Source organism: Heloderma suspectum, chromosome 7 (assembly GCF_057233095.1).
Source record: "Heloderma suspectum isolate Gila_16-S chromosome 7, 16-S_ref, whole genome shotgun sequence".
Classification (NCBI taxonomy): Eukaryota; Metazoa; Chordata; class Lepidosauria; order Squamata; family Helodermatidae; genus Heloderma; species Heloderma suspectum.
The window spans coordinates 125,490,054-125,507,937 of NC_139464.1; the positions used below are offsets into that span (position 1 = coordinate 125,490,054).

The 17,884-nt window shown below is 44.5% G+C and overlaps 1 protein-coding gene across 1 annotated transcript in view; it reads left to right on the forward strand.

Moving 5' to 3' along the window:
- VWF (von Willebrand factor) overlaps positions 1-17,884 on the forward strand; it is a 273,421-nt gene that overhangs the window by 202,275 nt on the left and 53,262 nt on the right. The window contains exons 38-43 of the mRNA XM_084811394.1: positions 823-1,028; positions 8,020-8,122; positions 9,830-9,904; positions 10,609-10,713; positions 10,924-11,129; positions 14,652-14,801. Coding sequence (XP_084667520.1) covers positions 823-1,028; positions 8,020-8,122; positions 9,830-9,904; positions 10,609-10,713; positions 10,924-11,129; positions 14,652-14,801 — 845 coding nt within the window. The remainder of the gene's footprint in view (positions 1-822; positions 1,029-8,019; positions 8,123-9,829; positions 9,905-10,608; positions 10,714-10,923; positions 11,130-14,651; positions 14,802-17,884) is intronic.

The following is a 17,884-nucleotide window of genomic DNA, read 5'->3' on the forward strand; positions in this document are numbered from 1 at the left end:
TTAACTTCTGTAAACTACCAAGAGAGCTTCGGCTGTGGGGTGGTGTAGAAACGTAAATCATCATCTTCATCATCATCAAGTATTGTCGACACTGACTGGCAACAGCTTTCCAAGGTTTGAGGCAGGAGGTTTTCCTAGCTCTACCTGGAGGAGAGATCATGGGGGGAAATCCAGAATAGTACAAACCAAGATTTATGAAAGGATCCTGATGCATTTCAAGCATCAGATCTTTTCAAGAGGAATAATTTAAAAAATGGCATTTGTAGCAGCTATGGGGTGCCAAAATAGCCAAATTTAGCCTGTTTGCAAGCTGAATTTGACATGTTTGCTGGTCCATAGCTGCTACAGAGTGCCCAAAGAGTTAAATTTAGCTTGTTTACAAAGTAGTGCTCTGTAGTGGTTTGCCACTGGCAATGGCACTCTTTCTCGGGAGAGGGCGCCCCACAGACTGCACGGCCCCTGCAGAAATGGCCCCCAGTGCTCTCAAAGTTGGCCGCCCCTGTCATAAACAAATGGGTCTATGTGTTAGCTAAGCATACAAGGGAAAAAAGGGAAGGGCGACTTTGTCCAGTGTTGACAACATTTCTATAAGTACCAAAAGGTGATTATGATAAGTACTCTTAACATCCACTTTTTTTGTTTTGTTTGTTTTGCATTTTAACCTTGAATATGCCCCTCCCACCCCTTGGTATTTCACCGAATCCAGGGTGGATTATTGTTTGTTTGTTTGTTTTTGCCTTTATCTTATCCTATCTCCCTTCTGAACAAAATCTTTACTTACTACTGAGTCAATTATTTTCTTGTGTCCTGCGTTCTTAACAGCTATGAAATGTCCAGTCTCACTGATATATGAGCACTGTCGAAAGGGCTGCACAAAGCACTGTGAGAATGGTTCCAGCCCAGAACTCTGCATGGATCATCCCACAGAAGGCTGCTTCTGTCCACCGGGACAAGTGACCTTAGATGGTGTCTGTGTTCATGAAGAGGTCTGCACACAGTGCACTAGTGAAGACGGGACGCGTCACCAGGTAGCTCTCTCTAGTTACTGCTTAGTTTTTCTGAGACATAATTTCCCAATCGGCACACTAGCGTACCACACAAACTAATGAAATAATTAAAGGCTCCTGCGGAGTACCACTTAATGGGAAACTGCTTGCTCTCTCTCTGTATGACTTGCTCCACCATCCATCCTCCATTCTCGCTTCATCATCCTACTAGGGACAGGTAGTTCTGCTGCATTTTTGCACTGGGCATGTATGATATTGGGAGCCTTATGTTTATTTGGTCCTGTTTAGCTTCAGAACCTATACCAATTAGTTTTGAGACACCCTGGTGGGTAAACAAACTAAGTCCAAACAGGCAAACATCACCACAGACTCAAAAGTAAATTGAAGGACATTAAATTCTTTATTTAAGAAAATTACAGAAATTAAGGTCACAGTCCTATTCAGATAGGTGGCTGCCTCTGAACTCGAAGGCAACCGCCTATCCAATGCAGGGCAGGAGAAGCATGGAGGGGATCGTTCCCCCGCACTCCTCCTGCCCTGCATTTTTGGCTAGACAGCTGATTGTGGCTGTCTAGCCGTGGGAGGGCTGAGCGGTGGAGGAGGCTGCTATACGACACATTGGATGTGTTGTACAGGAATTTCCACTCTCCCCACCCTGGAATGCCCCCTTTCGGCCTCTCCACGCTCCTCTTGTGAGCAGAGAGCATGGGGTTGTTCGGCGCTGCTTCTGAGGCAGCGCAGAAGTGCAAGGGAGATCGGTTCTCCAGGAACCAACCTTGGAGCATGGGCTCCAAGGTTGGTTCCTGGAAAACCAGATATCCTGTGGCTGTCTAGTTGCTGTCTAGCAGCCATAGGATTGCTCCCCAAGAAAATTAGCATTGTGTTTACATGATTACCCAGGGAGGCGGTGGGCTCTCCCACACTGGAGGCGTTCAAGACGAGGCTGGACAGCCATCTGTCAGGGATGCTCTGACTTGGATTCCTGTGTTGAGCAGGGGGTTGGACTCGATGGTCTTGCAGGCCCCTTCCAACCCTACTATTCTATGATTCTATGATTATAATTTAGAAGCTTCTTTGTGATTATATTATTAGCAGTGAAAGAGAATGTAACATAAATTTAAGAATAACTAAAAGAATTGCAGTTGACAAAACTGGCACTATAAATATAGCAGCAAGATAGCAAATTGAGCTTCTAGTGTTGTGGTTTGGATAGTATGACTCCCCCTTAGGACCCACCTGCACTCTACTTGTGTCGTAAAGCTAAACTAAAACATGCTGAAATGTCTAATTTCCCCTTGACTTCCTCCAGCACACTACTTGAATGTAACTAAATTACTAAATTCATCTAGGCATGAGAAGAATTAAACTTGACAACTGAGTAGTTAACTACGTAGTTAAATGTAGAAACTAGAGTGTGAAAACCAAAGTCTAAAAGTGAAAATTAAGTTGTCTAAATAAAAATGTTTGTGGGACTTAAGAGGTTAATTCTGGGTGCATCACTTATAAAAACATTGCATCAAGTAAAAAAATCTTAAATCTAAATTTTGCACCCAGTTCTAGAACCTAAAATGTAATGACACTTAAGGGGTTAACCGAATTTGGTATTAAAATGGTTAACCAACTTTGGTTCAAAGTCAGCTTCAGGTCTGGAAATGATTCCAAATCTCATTTTCAGAAATAAAATGAAGTCCCAACTTCAGAAAACATTCTATGACCTAACTTCAGAAAGTAAAGGATTGAAATTATTTTAGGGATGTATGAAAGTCACTTACCTTTTCGACGGGGTGATTCACGGTGGGGGGGAGGCGCTCCGCACCTCCCACCAAAATCCTAACCCAGCCGGCTCCGCTCTGCGGAGATTCCACGGAGCTGCTGGCTGGTGCTCCCCGCAGCTGGACATCCGGCCGCTGGGCAGCCTGCATGCAAAACCCCCCCCAAAACCACACAGCGTACGCAAATGGCGGCAGCTACAGCGGCCGCCATTTGCGTTCCCTTTTTTTCGCTGTTTTAGCCTACGTAAATATTTACATAAGCTATTACGGCGAAAAAAACGGGAACGCAAATAGCTCAGTGTGTGCTATTTGCGTTCCTTTTTCTCTCTCGCCATAATAGCTTCCGTAAATATTTATGTAGGCTAAAACAGTGAAAAAAAGGGAATGCAAATGGCGGCCGCCGTAGCTGCTGCAATTTGCATACGCTGTTTTTTTTTTTAGCTTGCCATGATAGGCTACGTAAATACTTACGTAGCCTATCACGGCCTCCGCAGGGATGCAAATGGCATCCCTGTGTTAGCCGTGATAGGCTACCTAATTATTTACGTAGCCTATCACAGCTATGATGAGGAAGCAGTGTGGCCGCCATTCGCAAGTCAGCACGGACAGCAGCAGGTAAATGCTCCGTTTCGCGCACCTTTCATGTGGGGGGGTGGGGGCTTTGTTCCGCCACGGATTTCGGGGGACCAAATGCACTGGCATTTGGCCTCACCAAGATCCATGGTGGAATTCTCTGACATCCCTAAATTATTTTCAAGTTCGAAAGTGTAACAGTCTAAAGAGGTCCACAGTTACCCAAATCCTTGGGTCTGGTGGTCCAGAGAAGATCAGAGGCAAAGCAGAGAGAGAGAGTAGCAAAGCAGAAGTCATGAAGAACTCTCGTTGCTCTTGCTTTTGTACGCTAGTTCTGGCCAGAGCTGGCCCCCTGTGAGTGATGAATCAACCCTCTTCCATTCAAAAAAGGGGTGTGTTAAGCCACCTGTTCACCAATCAGAGGTAACATATCTGTCTTTCCCCCAACAATCTCCGTTTTACACTCATGTGTTTTGGGAACATCTCTGGCGTGATCACTAATGGGTTAATCTGAAACTTCCTAAAATATTGCTAAAGGGCTTCCATCTGGGCATGTTATCTTGATTGACAGGTTTCTCCCTGGTACATCTTCCTTGAACTCACGGTCCTCGTTGGTCACATGAGCCTTAACATCTCTTCCAAATCATTGTTCATGCTTGTTGTTCTGACTCCCCAAACCAATAGGGCACCGAGTAAGGACATGCTCCAGCATCTCTTATCAGGCAGGTGCACCACGCCATCTGCTTTAGCAGAGGTTTTTCCTCTTAGTTGGTATCGGAACATGCATCACTTCTTCTCTTCATCTGCTTCCTATCAGCAGCTCTGTCACCACAGTTCACCATGACCTTGCTATTGCTTTGGAGAAGCTGTTTGCAAAAGACAGCCACATTTTTTCTCTTCTTCCAAAGCCAGTTGTTTAAATCCTTAGTTAGAAGTATTATAATGCCATAACATTAGCATAAAATCCCAATTTCACAGCCTTGCCAATGGGTCAAGGGTCTTGAATAGAAGCCTGGGGTCTTCTACATATGAGTCTGGGATCTTTTGGGGGGTCTTCTTGTAGGTCTCCTCAAAAGCCTCATTCAGACCGTTTAACCATTCCAGATCAAACTGGCCATCTGCAGTCTGAAGTAGGCTCTTCAGTCTTTCATTAGTAAAATTATTTAACCCTTTCAGTGCCAGATTAACACCACGCTGCTGCCCCAACAAAGACGTGTGTGTGTGTGTGTGTGTGTGTGCATGTGCAAAGCTGGGGGGCCACATGCAAGGATTCTTGCACTAATAGGCAACATACAAGAATTCTCACATACAGCTCCCCCTGCCCTGGAAACAAGTGGATTTTCCCCACTTGTTCATGCAGCAAGGAAGGCTAGGCAGAGAAAGTTTATCTCAAAGACAGGTTACTAAAGCAAAATGGCACTAAAAGTATGCAAGTGAAACATTTATTAAACATGTTACAAAGGCTAAAGAACAACATGAGAACTGGGGGGGGGGCAGGAGTATCATTGTATCTCAGTTGCCTGCTTATTTGAGAGAAGTCCTTCATGGGTGCAAAATGAACCATTACATGAGGGGTCCTACCAAAACCTTTTGAGTCAGTGGGCATATTTGGAATTTTGAGAATATCATGGGTACTCTCACAAAATGGCTGCCATGGTGGACATGGCCAATCACAGAACATTCTCAGAGGTGGGGTCTGATCTCCAAAATACAAAACCACTCTTCTGAACACAAAGATGGTGCTGGAGGGCAGCACCTTGATTTGCAGCAAGCCAGCCTGTTCTGTCCTTCCTCTGCTATGATGAGGATTTAGCATGCTTTGGGTGCAGTTGAGGCCTGGGTTGCAGGGTTAACCTACAGACTGAGCTTTTCCCGCAAGGTCAGGTTTCAGGAATGGTCTGCAAGGTCAGGTAACAAAAACAGGAACATGGAACGTTGCTAGTGGTACTGGGGCTGGAATCTGCAGGCTGGTCTGAATGTTGCTCCAACAAGGAGCACAGCAAGTCTGAGGCTTAAATAACAGTGTAGCTTTATTTAGGCTGATAGGCCCTGCCTCACTACTGTCTGAGGCTTGGTCTCTCAAAGGGGCCTGGCCTGTTTTAGCAGTCTCAGGCTTCAACGATGTGGGAGTGGCTCTGGCATGCTAAGTGTCCTCATGGCCCAAGCCCTTGGAGTCTGGGGAAGATAATGCAACCTCCTTTGGATGCAGGGAAGCTGACCCCTCGGGTCTTTCTGGAGAACTGGATCCTAGGGAGATGGAATCTTTGTGATTCATTTCCATGGCTGAGTCCTTTTCCATTAATTCTGATGCCTCTTTTTCTGAGGACAAGACATTGGGATCCTTTGAGGACAGTGGTTCGGAGTCCTGGACAGTGGACACAGCCTCCCAGATTAATAATAATAAAAAAATCTTAGGAAATAAAATAAAAATCATGAGAAGAAGGGGATGGGGAGTGGCATGCTAAGTAGGGGGAATCTGTGATCAGAGATAACAAAGGGATTTTCTCCTTGCCTCATTCCCAAGCCCACTGTAGCCTCCAGGACATGGAGTGGGGCTTAGGGAAGGAGTGGCCAGGACCCATGGAGTGAACCCAAGCCTCTGTAGGCCAGATGGGGAAGCTCTGGGGCTGGATTATGTCCATGGGTGGAGGCTCCCCATCCCTGCTCTTCCTTGTCTGGGGAGCTGGCTGCCATGACCCCCAGCCCTCAGGTCTTCCGCTGTGCAGCAGAGGATTTTGATGAGAATGAGGCACAGCCTGCTTTTTCATGGATAGGACAGTCAGTGCCTTATCCAAGGCCCTCACGGCCAGAGGCCGCAGCCCTGCCATCATCCTCTGGCTCAGAGGAGGAGTTACTGGCAGAACCTCCATCTCCCAAGTCTGCAGAAGTCTCAGCCCACAGAACTGGCGAGGGCCTTTTAGCAATCCAGTCAGCTCTTCCAGGAGGGTTGGAGCTGAACACACTCCTGGTTTGTCATCCTACATTAGTCTTAGGGATGTCAGAGAAATCTGTCTAGGGGGTCAAGTCCGTGGGCAAAATTCCCAATGTCCCACAGGTCCTAAAAGATTGGGGATCCCTGCTCTTGTGGCTGACAATCAGGCTCTGAAAGCAGAACTGGCTCAGCTTTCAGCTGCAAATATGACCCTTCAGGATCAACTGCAGGCTGCCCAGGCTGTAACTACTAGCCGTGCTCCCACCCATGCCAGGGAAAGATGTCCAGTCAGCCTTCCTGAAAAATTCAGTGGAGACCCAAGTTTATTCCCCAGTTTCCTGGCACAATGCCAGGGGTACGTGGACCTGTGGCCTGAAGATTATATGTCTGATGGAGTCTGAGTGTGTTTTATAATTAGCCTCATGAACGACAGTGCAGTCAAGTGGGCTACGCCAGATCTTTTGGGGTCTAGCCCGCTCTTGAACTATTTGCAGCCTTTCTGACTGAATTATTAAAACAAGCCTTCACGGATCCGCAGGGAAAAAAGGAACCAGTCGCAACATTTGACATCCCCATCAAGGAGCGGCTTTGCTCCTAGACTATATTGGTGCCTTTTGTCTATGTGTTCAGGATTTAGATTAGAATGGAGTGACCCTCACTGACCAGTTCCAGGAGGGACTGGAAGATCCCATTCAGGATGAGCTGGTACATGTAGATGCATCTGCAACTTTAGCAGGTCTAATTAACTAATGTTGGCATACCGGGGGACATCTTGAGTTGCAGAAAAAGGGATGCTTTCAACCAGTCATTCCTACAGCCCCCAGCACCAGCATGCAGGGACCTTGCAACCCCCTGAGGCATACAGCAAAGCAAAACCCCATGCAATGAGATGGGGTATAAGCTATGATTTGCCCTAGAGTGTTTGGCCCAACTCATGAGGATCTTCTGACCCATGAATGGAAGCCCTATCTATGTCTGCTGGTAAGCCTTCACCTTCCAGAAAGGCATGTTCTGCGTGCCTGGGCTATGATGGACTCTGGAGATTCAAGCAATTTTATTGATAAGGCCTTTGTGGAGCAGTATAACTTCCATTTCTTCCCCTTCCATATGCCAGGAAGTGATGGGGCCAGATGCCATGATCTTAGTTTTTTTAATGTTGAGTTTCAAACCAGCTTTTGCACTCTCCTCTTTCACCCTCTTCACTTTCTGCCATTAGAGTGGTATTGTCTGCATATCTGAGGTTGTTGATAATTCTCCCGGCAATCTTCCGGGACCTGTGATTCATCCAACCCGGCGTTTCTCGTGATGTACTCTGCATATAAGTTAAATAAGCAGGGTGACAATGTGCAGCCTTGTCATACTCCTTTCCCAATTTTGAACCAATCGGTTGTTCCATGACTGGTTCTTCAAATAACAGCACCCCACAATGCCCTGTATTCCTTCCAATATTTTATAATTGTGCTCATAAAGTCTGAAAGGAGGGCTGTGCACAGATCTGATACATTCTTTGCATTTTGTCCTAATTGTATTAATCTTTATGTTAAGTGGGGTAACATCTCTGGTTTCTTGAGAGTATTATAACAGCTCAAAGCAATACCATATGTAGTCTTCTGTTTTGTTTTATTTTCTGTGTTAGTTCTCTCTCTTCATCTCTACCCTCATCCATCCTGCCCACTTTTCATACCATATGATCAGTAGATCTCTCTTTTTGAAACAATGTGTTGTTCTTGTATAGCACTTGGAAACATGGATTTCTCCCAATGAACCCTGCAAGATCTGCATGTGCCTAGATAACAGGACCATAAACTGCACTGTTCAGCCTTGTCCAGCTGCTAAACGTAAGCCAGAATTGTTCAGACGGGGGTGGGGTGTTAAATATGCACACAAGCAAAATGTCTCTTCTTTCCTATTTCATGAATTAAGCTCTAATTCAGGCATGGCCACTATCCATGCTCTCTCCACACTCCCCAGTGTACCCAATTTTAATGAAGATATGGGGAAAAATGTCCCTCCCAGTTTCATTTGCAGAGCGGTGAGACTGTGTGTATTTCATAGACATTTTATTGATTCGGTATCTCATGCACATTCTGGAAGAACCAAGGCAAAGCTGGGAAAACTGCCAACCAGCCAGGTGAACAGATCGTTCAGGAAGCACATTTGTTCCTCCACCCTCCACTCCAATCACTGGCTTCATACCACCTAAGCCTGGGGTCCCCAACATGGCAAAAACCTCCAATGGTAGCTGCGAATGGGACGCCATCCCGTGGGCACCCCCAAAAATGTAATTCCCCCCGCATTTTTTAATATACATACATGGATTTGTATGAAATGCATACAACTTTCTAACAATTATATTTGTGGTTCAACAAAAGTGGACCCGATATCCAAATAAGTATCCATTTGAAGGTAGTATGTATATGCCACCTGTTGAAATATTGACAATGTTTTAAATCTTCAATCCATTGCATTATAGGAGGTGGGTGTTTATCCTTCCAGTGTTGTAATATCAGTTTTTAGCTGTCACAAGGGTGCAGAGAATCCATTTATGTTGACCATTTGTTAATTTCTGTTAAGCAGGTAAATAATTTAAAAAACCCTGTACATCACTGAATATTAAAGACTGTTCCAGTACACAATTTATCTGTGTAATAACCTCCTGCCAAAAAGAAGCATCTACCGGACACGGCCAAAACATATGTTTAAAAGAAGCATTAGCTGTATTGCATCACCAGCAATTAGCCAAATTAGACAATCCCTTATTAAAGAGGCATTGTGGTTTCTCATAGACATGAAACAAAGGCTTTTGCTGGATAAGACACAGCCTAAGATCCAGAGACGCGACAGGCAGATGCCAAAGTGGTGATCCACTGATGAGGCATTTTGTGTTGTTGCCCACAGCAGGGTCTCAAATTCTCATATGTGCACAAGGGTCCAAAAAGGTTGGGGACCCCTTTCCTAACTACATGTGCTTTGTATCTGTGAAACCCTTACTACTAGTTTTTTTTTTAGGACCTGGACAGCTTTTTTTAATAGTAGGATGGACAAATCTGTCAATTCAGTTTCTCTGTGTTTTTTCAAGTCTTAAAGTTCAGTTCATTCTGAACTTCGATTATTTTAAAGTTTGCACGTAAATCTCTATGCATTTTGTGTGCATTTCTCCTAATAAAGGCATTTTATACATGATTTTGCCTAATATACACATCTTTTGCAAGCAATATTCCTAATATATGCACATATGTGTGTGTTTTACACACACACACACACACATAGAATATATTTTTGATTGGAGAATTCCATTGCTAAATTCAGAAAAGTGTGAATTTCAGGGGATAATTGAGTGTGCATCTTGGTTCAAAAGTGTGAAATTACTGAACAGATTTCTCCTCATCCCTGTTAAAAGGCTTGGACACCTCTGAGAGAAATGTTTAGTTCTGGCCTCCAGACTAGTGAATGGAGAACAGAGTGGCCCCAGACAACACTGGGAAGTTGATGATTTTTGCTTTTGATATTAATAAATGTGGCTTATTGTTTTCCTCTCATTATAGCTGCTGTTTGTGGTCCCTGTGAAATTCCAAGATTACGTAGGGATTCTGATCAGTGCTGTCCAGTCTATGAATGTGGTAGGTTTCTGATGGAGGTCATATTCAAGGCTGTGTTTGTGCTATGCGCATGCAGAATATGGTACTAGGCACAGAATTCAGCTTCCTGAGAAACCCAGCTTTGATTTTAAAAGGAAAAGCAAGTTTCTAGCCCTCATGGCTGCAAATATATGATAGAAAATGTGACTGTTGCTTGCATCTGAGGAGCCAGAAAGGAGAGGCTAAATAAGATTTCCAGTGGTTGACTTCAGTGCCCTAAATACCTCCTTGCTCCTTCTCCTGATTACCAAAGGAAGAATAAATCATAAATGCTAATAGCGAACTCATTCCCTGACTGCTGGCCTTTATGGAACCACAGTGACACCATCCGTGCAGAAAAGGGAGGTATGTGCTATCCACACAGAAGAAGGTACATGCAGGCTTGTGGGAACTTCAGGGTTTGCAGAAGAACACAAAAGGGTCAGCAAAAAGCCCTAGGAGGGGGAAAGCCCCAATAGCTCACTGAGCACAGAACACTCGGTGGCTGTAGGATGAGGAGTGTCTGGTGGGTGGGAGTGGAAAACTGGCGGCGGGGGGTGGGGAGGGCTATCTTTGTAAGGGCTGGAAGCCCGGGGGAAGAGCGTTCCACATTGCAGCATTTGGTTGCTGGTCCCACTTGTTATGCAAAATAACAGAACTTGCAGAATGCGTCATTTATCCCTCTTGTCCTACTTTTCTGTGTTTAGTCTGCGATCTGGTCACCTGTAAACTGCCTCCTGTACCTCATTGTGAAGATGGTCTCCAGCTTTTGCAGACAAATCCTGGAAAATGCAGACCGGATTATGCTTGTGGTAAGATTCCCTTGGAGCACCAAATCACGGGGTTACTTCCTTACATGGTCCCCTTCCGTCTTTGCATGTGTGCATGAGTCTCTTAGGTGTGCTGTGTGATGGGCTGTATGCTCTGAGTTCGCCACACTTCCTTTTCCACATCTTCCTGTAACAAGGGGGAAAGCACTTGAGCAGCTTATCATGTCCTGTGTTTCCTGATTGTTTTGTCAGTCTGCAAAAAGGAGGAATGCAGCCCACAGCCCATTCCTCCCTGCCCACCACACCGGAGGCATACCGTGAAGAAGACTCAGTGCTGTGATGAATATCAGTGCACTTGTAGCTGTGTCAACGCCACAGTGGCCTGCCCTGCCGGACATCTGTCGACATCGGTCACTAATGACTGTGGTTGTACATCTACCACTTGCATTCCAGACAAGGTAAAAAAGGGCGCTCTCTCCCTCCTTCCCCTGGAGAATGTCTGTCTGTATTGGCAAGGCTCACATCAGGAGTGGGCTACTCCGCATACCTCACTCAGCCCACCTTCCTGATCTCCATGTCCGAGGTAGAGTCTGTGTATGCTGGGGACTAGAACTGTGCCTGCCATCTCCCCCATCTCTCCCTGCCCTGGCGCACCCATCCCAGACCCATCCCTGACATCTGAACACCGTCTGTCACTTTGGAATAGGCCTGGTTATTGTTATCCACCAAAATGGTGGGATACTATTGCACACTTTGTGCCTTTCTGTGTGAGCCCAGGCCTCTCTTTCAATGTGGCAGTCAATGCACCAATGCAAGCAGAGTCCCAGTCAGTCACAACATATACGTGCTATGTCAGTAGAACCATGCATGCATAGGGCTTATCGCCACCATCTGTACCAACAGAATTAGCAGGCAAATCTAATTTGGCACAATTATGGCTTGGCGCGGCTCCGGTCAATTAATGTTTACTTGGGCGGGCTCCCCAATAGCACAGTTTGGGCTCCCTACCCTAAAATGACAGAACGCTTATGGTTTGGTTTGTGAAAAAATTAGTTTCAGTACAGAGGGTGATGATTACAGTGTTTTTCATCTCTTCTGTACATGTTTTCAGTTTGTTAATAGACACCATTTTCCTCATAAACAGGCCTAAAATACTCGTACTTCCTCCAATCACAATTCCACTTACTTTGTCCTTTCTAATTCTTCAGGCCAAGTATGTTATTCTACCCGTTTAGATTTTATTTGGGAACTGTCTAACCAAATTTATCTTAAAGCCATTTTTTTTGTTAAAGCCATGAATTTGTTCCTAAATAACGTCCATGTACATAATCCACCAAGATCAGTTTTTAGTTATGCTAATCTGGGGAGGTGGGGTAGGGGTGTGGATGGACAGAAAACATGGTTGTAGTCCGGCAAAAGCCAGGCACTTTAAAGTTCTAAAGCTTTCAATGCTCATGCACTTAACTTGCTAATTGAAATAAATGGAACTGAAATACGTTTACCTTTGCTTGGATAATGATTCACATTCAATATATCTGGAGTGATCCTGAAAGTGCAATCTGGCAAGCTAGTTTGTTTGTTTGTTTATTTAAAGTAATGATTAAGGGTACACCCCTATTTTGTTTCCACCCGCTAGATGGAAGCCTCTGATCTTGGAGGCTTCTGAGATTCCTATATCCTGCCAGGCTGCCATCTGCAGTGCCAGAGGAGCGACAGAGGTGATTTTCATCTCTCCATCCTCCTTTTTAAATTTTCCCCTCCAGACAGGCCTCTGAGCCCATCTAGAAGAGATGCGCTGCTGGGAACTGGGCTGAGTCTGGCGAGGCCATAGGATTCTGTGGATCCTGGCCGCTCCACTCCCCTCCTCGCCACTGGAAACCCCATTTTTTTCCTCTGTGAGGTCATCTGAGGTCGTTGTGACCTCGGAAAGCAGGCGCCATGGTTCTTCCCATGGCAGCTGCAAGGGAGCGGGGGGGGGGGAGAGATTGGATCTCAAAGTCCCCCTCCTGAAATCATAGGAGGGAGAATTCAAAAAATACTATGTCCCTGAGATGCTCTCCCAAGGACCATGGATTGTGCTCTAACCTACTTTTCCTTATAAATAAATTCAAAGCGGCTTTCAGGCTTCCTAAAATACATAAAACAAATGCAACAATCCAAAAATTACTGAAATCATTATCATATAATAAAACAAAGAACAGTTTCAGTTTAAAAGAGAGGGAGATGACCACACCTTTCTAGGCAGAGAGTTCCACGATCTGAGTGCCTCAGCAGAAAAGGCCCTGCCTCGTGCCCCAACCAATCATGCCTCTAAAGCTGGTGGGAAACATAACAGGGCCTATGATGTTGAAATGACCTTGAAAGATCAGACAAAGTTTCCAGCTATGCCAGCAGCATGTTTCCCCAAAGTGGCCAGCCTTCTCATGTTGGGCCTTGAACGTATGAAGAGGAATCCTTCCTCTGTACATGGATGTTTCCTGTTTGCCATGCATTTCTCCAATCTCTTTTTAAAGCCATTTAAGCTAGTGATGATCACATAATCGAATATAAACCTTCCAAAATAAAATTCAAAAAATAGTAATTTTTTAAAGGTCCTCACCAGCAGGCATAACTAGAAAGGAGTGTCAGAGGACAAGGACAAGGCAGACAAAACTCTTCTCTTTTTCTTTATTGACAACTATTCAGAGCGGAGCCTCCCCAGCCAAACTTACATGGAAGGTGGACTGCCTCATATAAAACTCTTCCTCAAACTTTGTTTGAAGAGTTGGGACAATTATGCAGTCTATGAGAGACAGGAAGGTGATCTGAGTAGGGATGTCAGAGAATTTCGCCAGGAATCTCGGGGAGGCCGAATGCCAGCGCATTCAGCCCCTCGAAATCGGTGGCGAAACGGTTTGCCCCCCCCCCCCGCCTGCCCCGGGATGGGACTTACCTTTGGCGAATCTTCCTGGCGGCGGCGGCGGCCGGTCTTCCGACCGGCTGCCACCGCCGCCATTTCCAAGTTTAAAACAAAAACAAAAACGTGATAGGCTACGTAAAGATTTACGTAGCCTATCACAGCTAAATTTTAAAAAACACTGTGATAGGCTACGTAAATGTTTACGTAGCCTATCACGGCTGAGTAAAAAAAAAAAAAGTAGACGCTACGCTATTTGCGTTCCCCTTATTTTTGCCGTAGTCTACATAAATGTTTACGTAGACTAAGATGTGCCAAAATAAGGAATGCAAATGGCAGAGCCCATGGGTGCCGCCATTTGCGTACGTGCTTTTTTTTTTTTTTACTCAGCCGTGATAGGCTACATAAACATTTACGTAGACTATCACGGCTGGCTGCAGGGATGCAAACGGCAGCGGCTACGACTGCCGCCATTTGTGGGCCCGGCCAGCCAGGATTCGGGGGTGGAGGATGGAGCACCTCCCCCCCGGCCAGAATTTTGAGGGGGAGGGACGGAGTGCCTCCCCCCCACTGCAAATCAAATTTCGTTAAAAGTAAGTGACTTTCGTACATCCCTAGATCTGAGGAAGAAGAGTTACTGTGTGTCTTATGGTTTATTAATTTATGAGCAGTGCGTTTCATACTTTTCTACCCTCAGGGAACCGTTTCCACACGAATTTGTCTGAATCCTAGCATGTCGCAGTGGATTCTGAGGAACCTTATGAGGCACACACTGAGTTCCTGTGGGGCACTGGCTGGGCCTGTCAGGCATTGCTGTATCCCCACTTCAATTGAGAATGTGTCTTAAAACACACCCAGCACTCCTGCAACGACACATTGCAGGGGACGTCAGCAGTGCTGGGCAAGCCATCATGCAGCAAAGCCTGCCCGTCATTACTGACCACCTAAGTGAAAACTCTCTGGTTTGGAAACTACAGTTGTATAGCAGACAAGTCCCTTGGAAGGCTAGCTAAAGCAAGAGTCCTATGAGAACAAATGGTATGCAATTTTCTGTGCAATAAGTATGCGTTGTAACTATTGGCAGGTTTGCGTCCATCAAAATGTTGTCTATCCTATTGGGAAGACTTGGGAGGAAGGCTGTACGGAGTGTTCCTGCACAGACATGGAAGATGCTGTAACAGGACTTCGAATTACGGAATGTCTTGAGAAAGAATGCAGTGAGATTTGTCCACTGGTACGTAACATTTCAAGGTTAATCTAAGCAGATGTATCCAAGGCTGAAGGCACCCTTCTTCTTACAGCCCAGTCATTCTGCTGTCTTTTTCAGCAAAGGGGTCATCTTCTCCCCATTTTCCACTACCCCCTCTGCTACTCTCCTTATTGGAGAAATAGAAGACTTTCACAGCAAACCATGGACAAAAATGATGAATGCCTCCTTCTATTCTAAAGAGAATGGTTGGCAGATTTTCTGTTGCTACTAACAATTATATAAATTCCTTCTTTAGTAAGAAAATAGTTCAGTTCAGTTTGATTATTAAGGTTGTTTTAGCCATTTTGATCTCCAAAATGTGCTGTCAGCTGCTAGCTAGTACAAAAGCCCAACGAGCGAAAACTACTATAAAATCTAAAGTTGTAAATAACTGAAAGAATATGAAACACAGGGCAGTGACCAAATGGCTCAAATATGTAAGAGTTGTCATCTTAGGGATCGTTCCTACTCAGCCCTACCTATACTGCAAATGCAGACCCAGTTGGGGCCACCTGAGAATCCCTGACTCCTGCATTTCAACAGCCCCTAAAAAGGAAGCAGGAAGAATGGATAGCTGCTTAAAGCTCTTTGGCTCTCTGACTTCTTTTGTCCACTCAGCCCCGACTCTCTCTGTGGATCCTGTCTGATCTGTTTGACAGCGTTACTTAATAACTACATCTTAATTTTTGTGCCGACAAACCAAAGCAAACCACTTGTATGTTATATATATATATATATATATATATATATATATATATATATATGGATTCTTCTTTTCTAGAAATAAGGAAGTAAAAATGAATATTATTTTTCACCTTTGTGTGAAGTTTCCACCGCAACAAATCTTCCACCATCAATAGTGGGCTTTATTACATCCATGAAATATCTATGGTCCTGCTCAACTAGAAAACATGAAACAGGTTTGCACGGCCTGAAAATACCATTCAGAAGTTGCACCACCTTTTATTAAGTAATATCGAATGCTTTTAAAAAACAACAACAACACTTTTTAAGTCTGAAATTGTGGAGAAATCTGCTAAGGGTGCCCTCAGAGATTCTAACTACTCTAAGTTCTTCATGTGGACTTCAGCTTTAAACCAAGCATTTCCGCCAGTCCCCAGGCCTGTTGTTCCCATTCTGCAAGATCTGCACACTGTACATGCAGCAAGTGTGGAGACACTAGCTCTGCCTTGGCTGGGCGTGGGAAACTTTCCTCTGTAGTCTTCTCTTAACCTAAATCTTTTTCCATGGTTTCATTCCCCTTCAGAACAAAATGTAGAAGCACCAGGCGTGCAGATTTTTTCTCAGTTGTGTAATAAAACTAATTCATTACTACATCACAAACTAGTGTTATATTAAAGGCTACCAGCCAGGTCATAAAATCTGACACCTATTGCTTGACTAATATTAATAAGACAATTTTAGCTCTGGCTTCTGTTGCTGCCTTCAAGGCCAATTGCTGGTTACAGTTTGTTTCACACTCCAGACTCTCTCACTGTGTGTGTGTGTGTGTGTGTGTGTGTGTGCTCTAATTCATAGTAAAAAAGTTAAGATTTGATTTGACACCAAGAAAACGTCTTTGGAGGCAATTTTGGAGGCAATCTATCTGCCAGCAGGACAGAACCTAATAACAGGTTTGCACTCCTTATTCATTTCTGTACACGTATTGAGCTGGTAACATGTTTGCTGGATTTTCAGAATCTTATCTTAAGGAACTACCAAACTGTGCTTTAAATCACCCTGAGTTTAAAAACCAAACAGGGCGCACTTTTGCAAAGCAGCCGCTTAAAGAAAAATTGCTACATGTAATTCATGTAATTGTGAACTATTCCCCCCTCCCTAGTTTCCATTTTTAAACAATTTTTGTTCCAAGCCCCAAAACACATTTTTAAACTCCAGGGTGCTTAAAATGCAGCATGAAAAGTTCTGTGGTGGAAACTCTGAGAGAAAAAATGTCCAAAAAACCCAGGTGTGTTCACAGATGGTGTGCATGCGCTATTTTGGATCATGAACATTATCTGTAACTTTTAGCTGGGAACTACAAGGGACAGTGTAAACATTTTTGTGGTTGTTGCAAGAGGGATGTTTTTCTAATTCTAACCACTCTCCACCATCTACTTTTAAAACTTTAAAAGCAGAGTCCATATTTGCTGAAATGTTGTACTAAATGATTTCAATCTAGGTTAGATTTTTGAATTTGTTGGTAAAACCTCTCCTTCATTTAATAAAACCCAAGCAGAAGATCAAATATTTCTTGTATATGCCCAAAGCAATGGCTTTGCATCATGGCCAGCACCTTACAAGATGAAGGCCTTGTCAAAAGGCTGGTTTAGAAGTTACTTTTTTAATGAATGATGGCATAGAAGCGTTTTTTGTTCAGAATCCTAACGGGAGCAAGCATCCTCCTGGCAGCTGCCTCCATAAGCAGCAACACCTGTAGAAGCTTGAAGCTAGTGATTCTCCTCGTGTTCAGAGCCTCGTATTTCCAAAACCCCACAAGTTGCAGTGCCACTATGGACATCCCCCTTCATGGCAGCTCTGGGCTCATTTTACACAATCCTTTTAATGTAGTGAAATGTGGATTGTATATGATGAACATGGTGAAGTGGTCGTCTGATGACTTCACAGCATGCCCAGGTTGCAACTTGGCAGGCCCCCTCTGCAAAGCTTTTGAAAGTGAGTTGGGTGATGGTGGGATGACACATAGTCTGGATGAATAATGACGCAATCAGGTGCCTGCCATATACTCAGTCACACACATCTCCCATAGGTAATATGGTCGTGTGAAATAGCCCTCTGGTGTAAGGAAAGCGCAAGGTGGCAACGATACCTTGTTTTCTCATTTCTTTAGCATATAGTGCTGTGGCGTGGGCTGGAGCAGATAAGCTCTGCAGATCAGCAACAAGCTATTTACCAATGGTCCTGCTGTCCATAAACCACGGAAGACTCCCTATAAATCTTGTAAACCTAACCTGCTGCAATCGCCGAGTCAGCAGCTAGGAGGAGGAGTGTCAGCACTTTACTGCCTTCTGGATATTATCATTTTTCAGAAAGATTTCTCTGTGTGA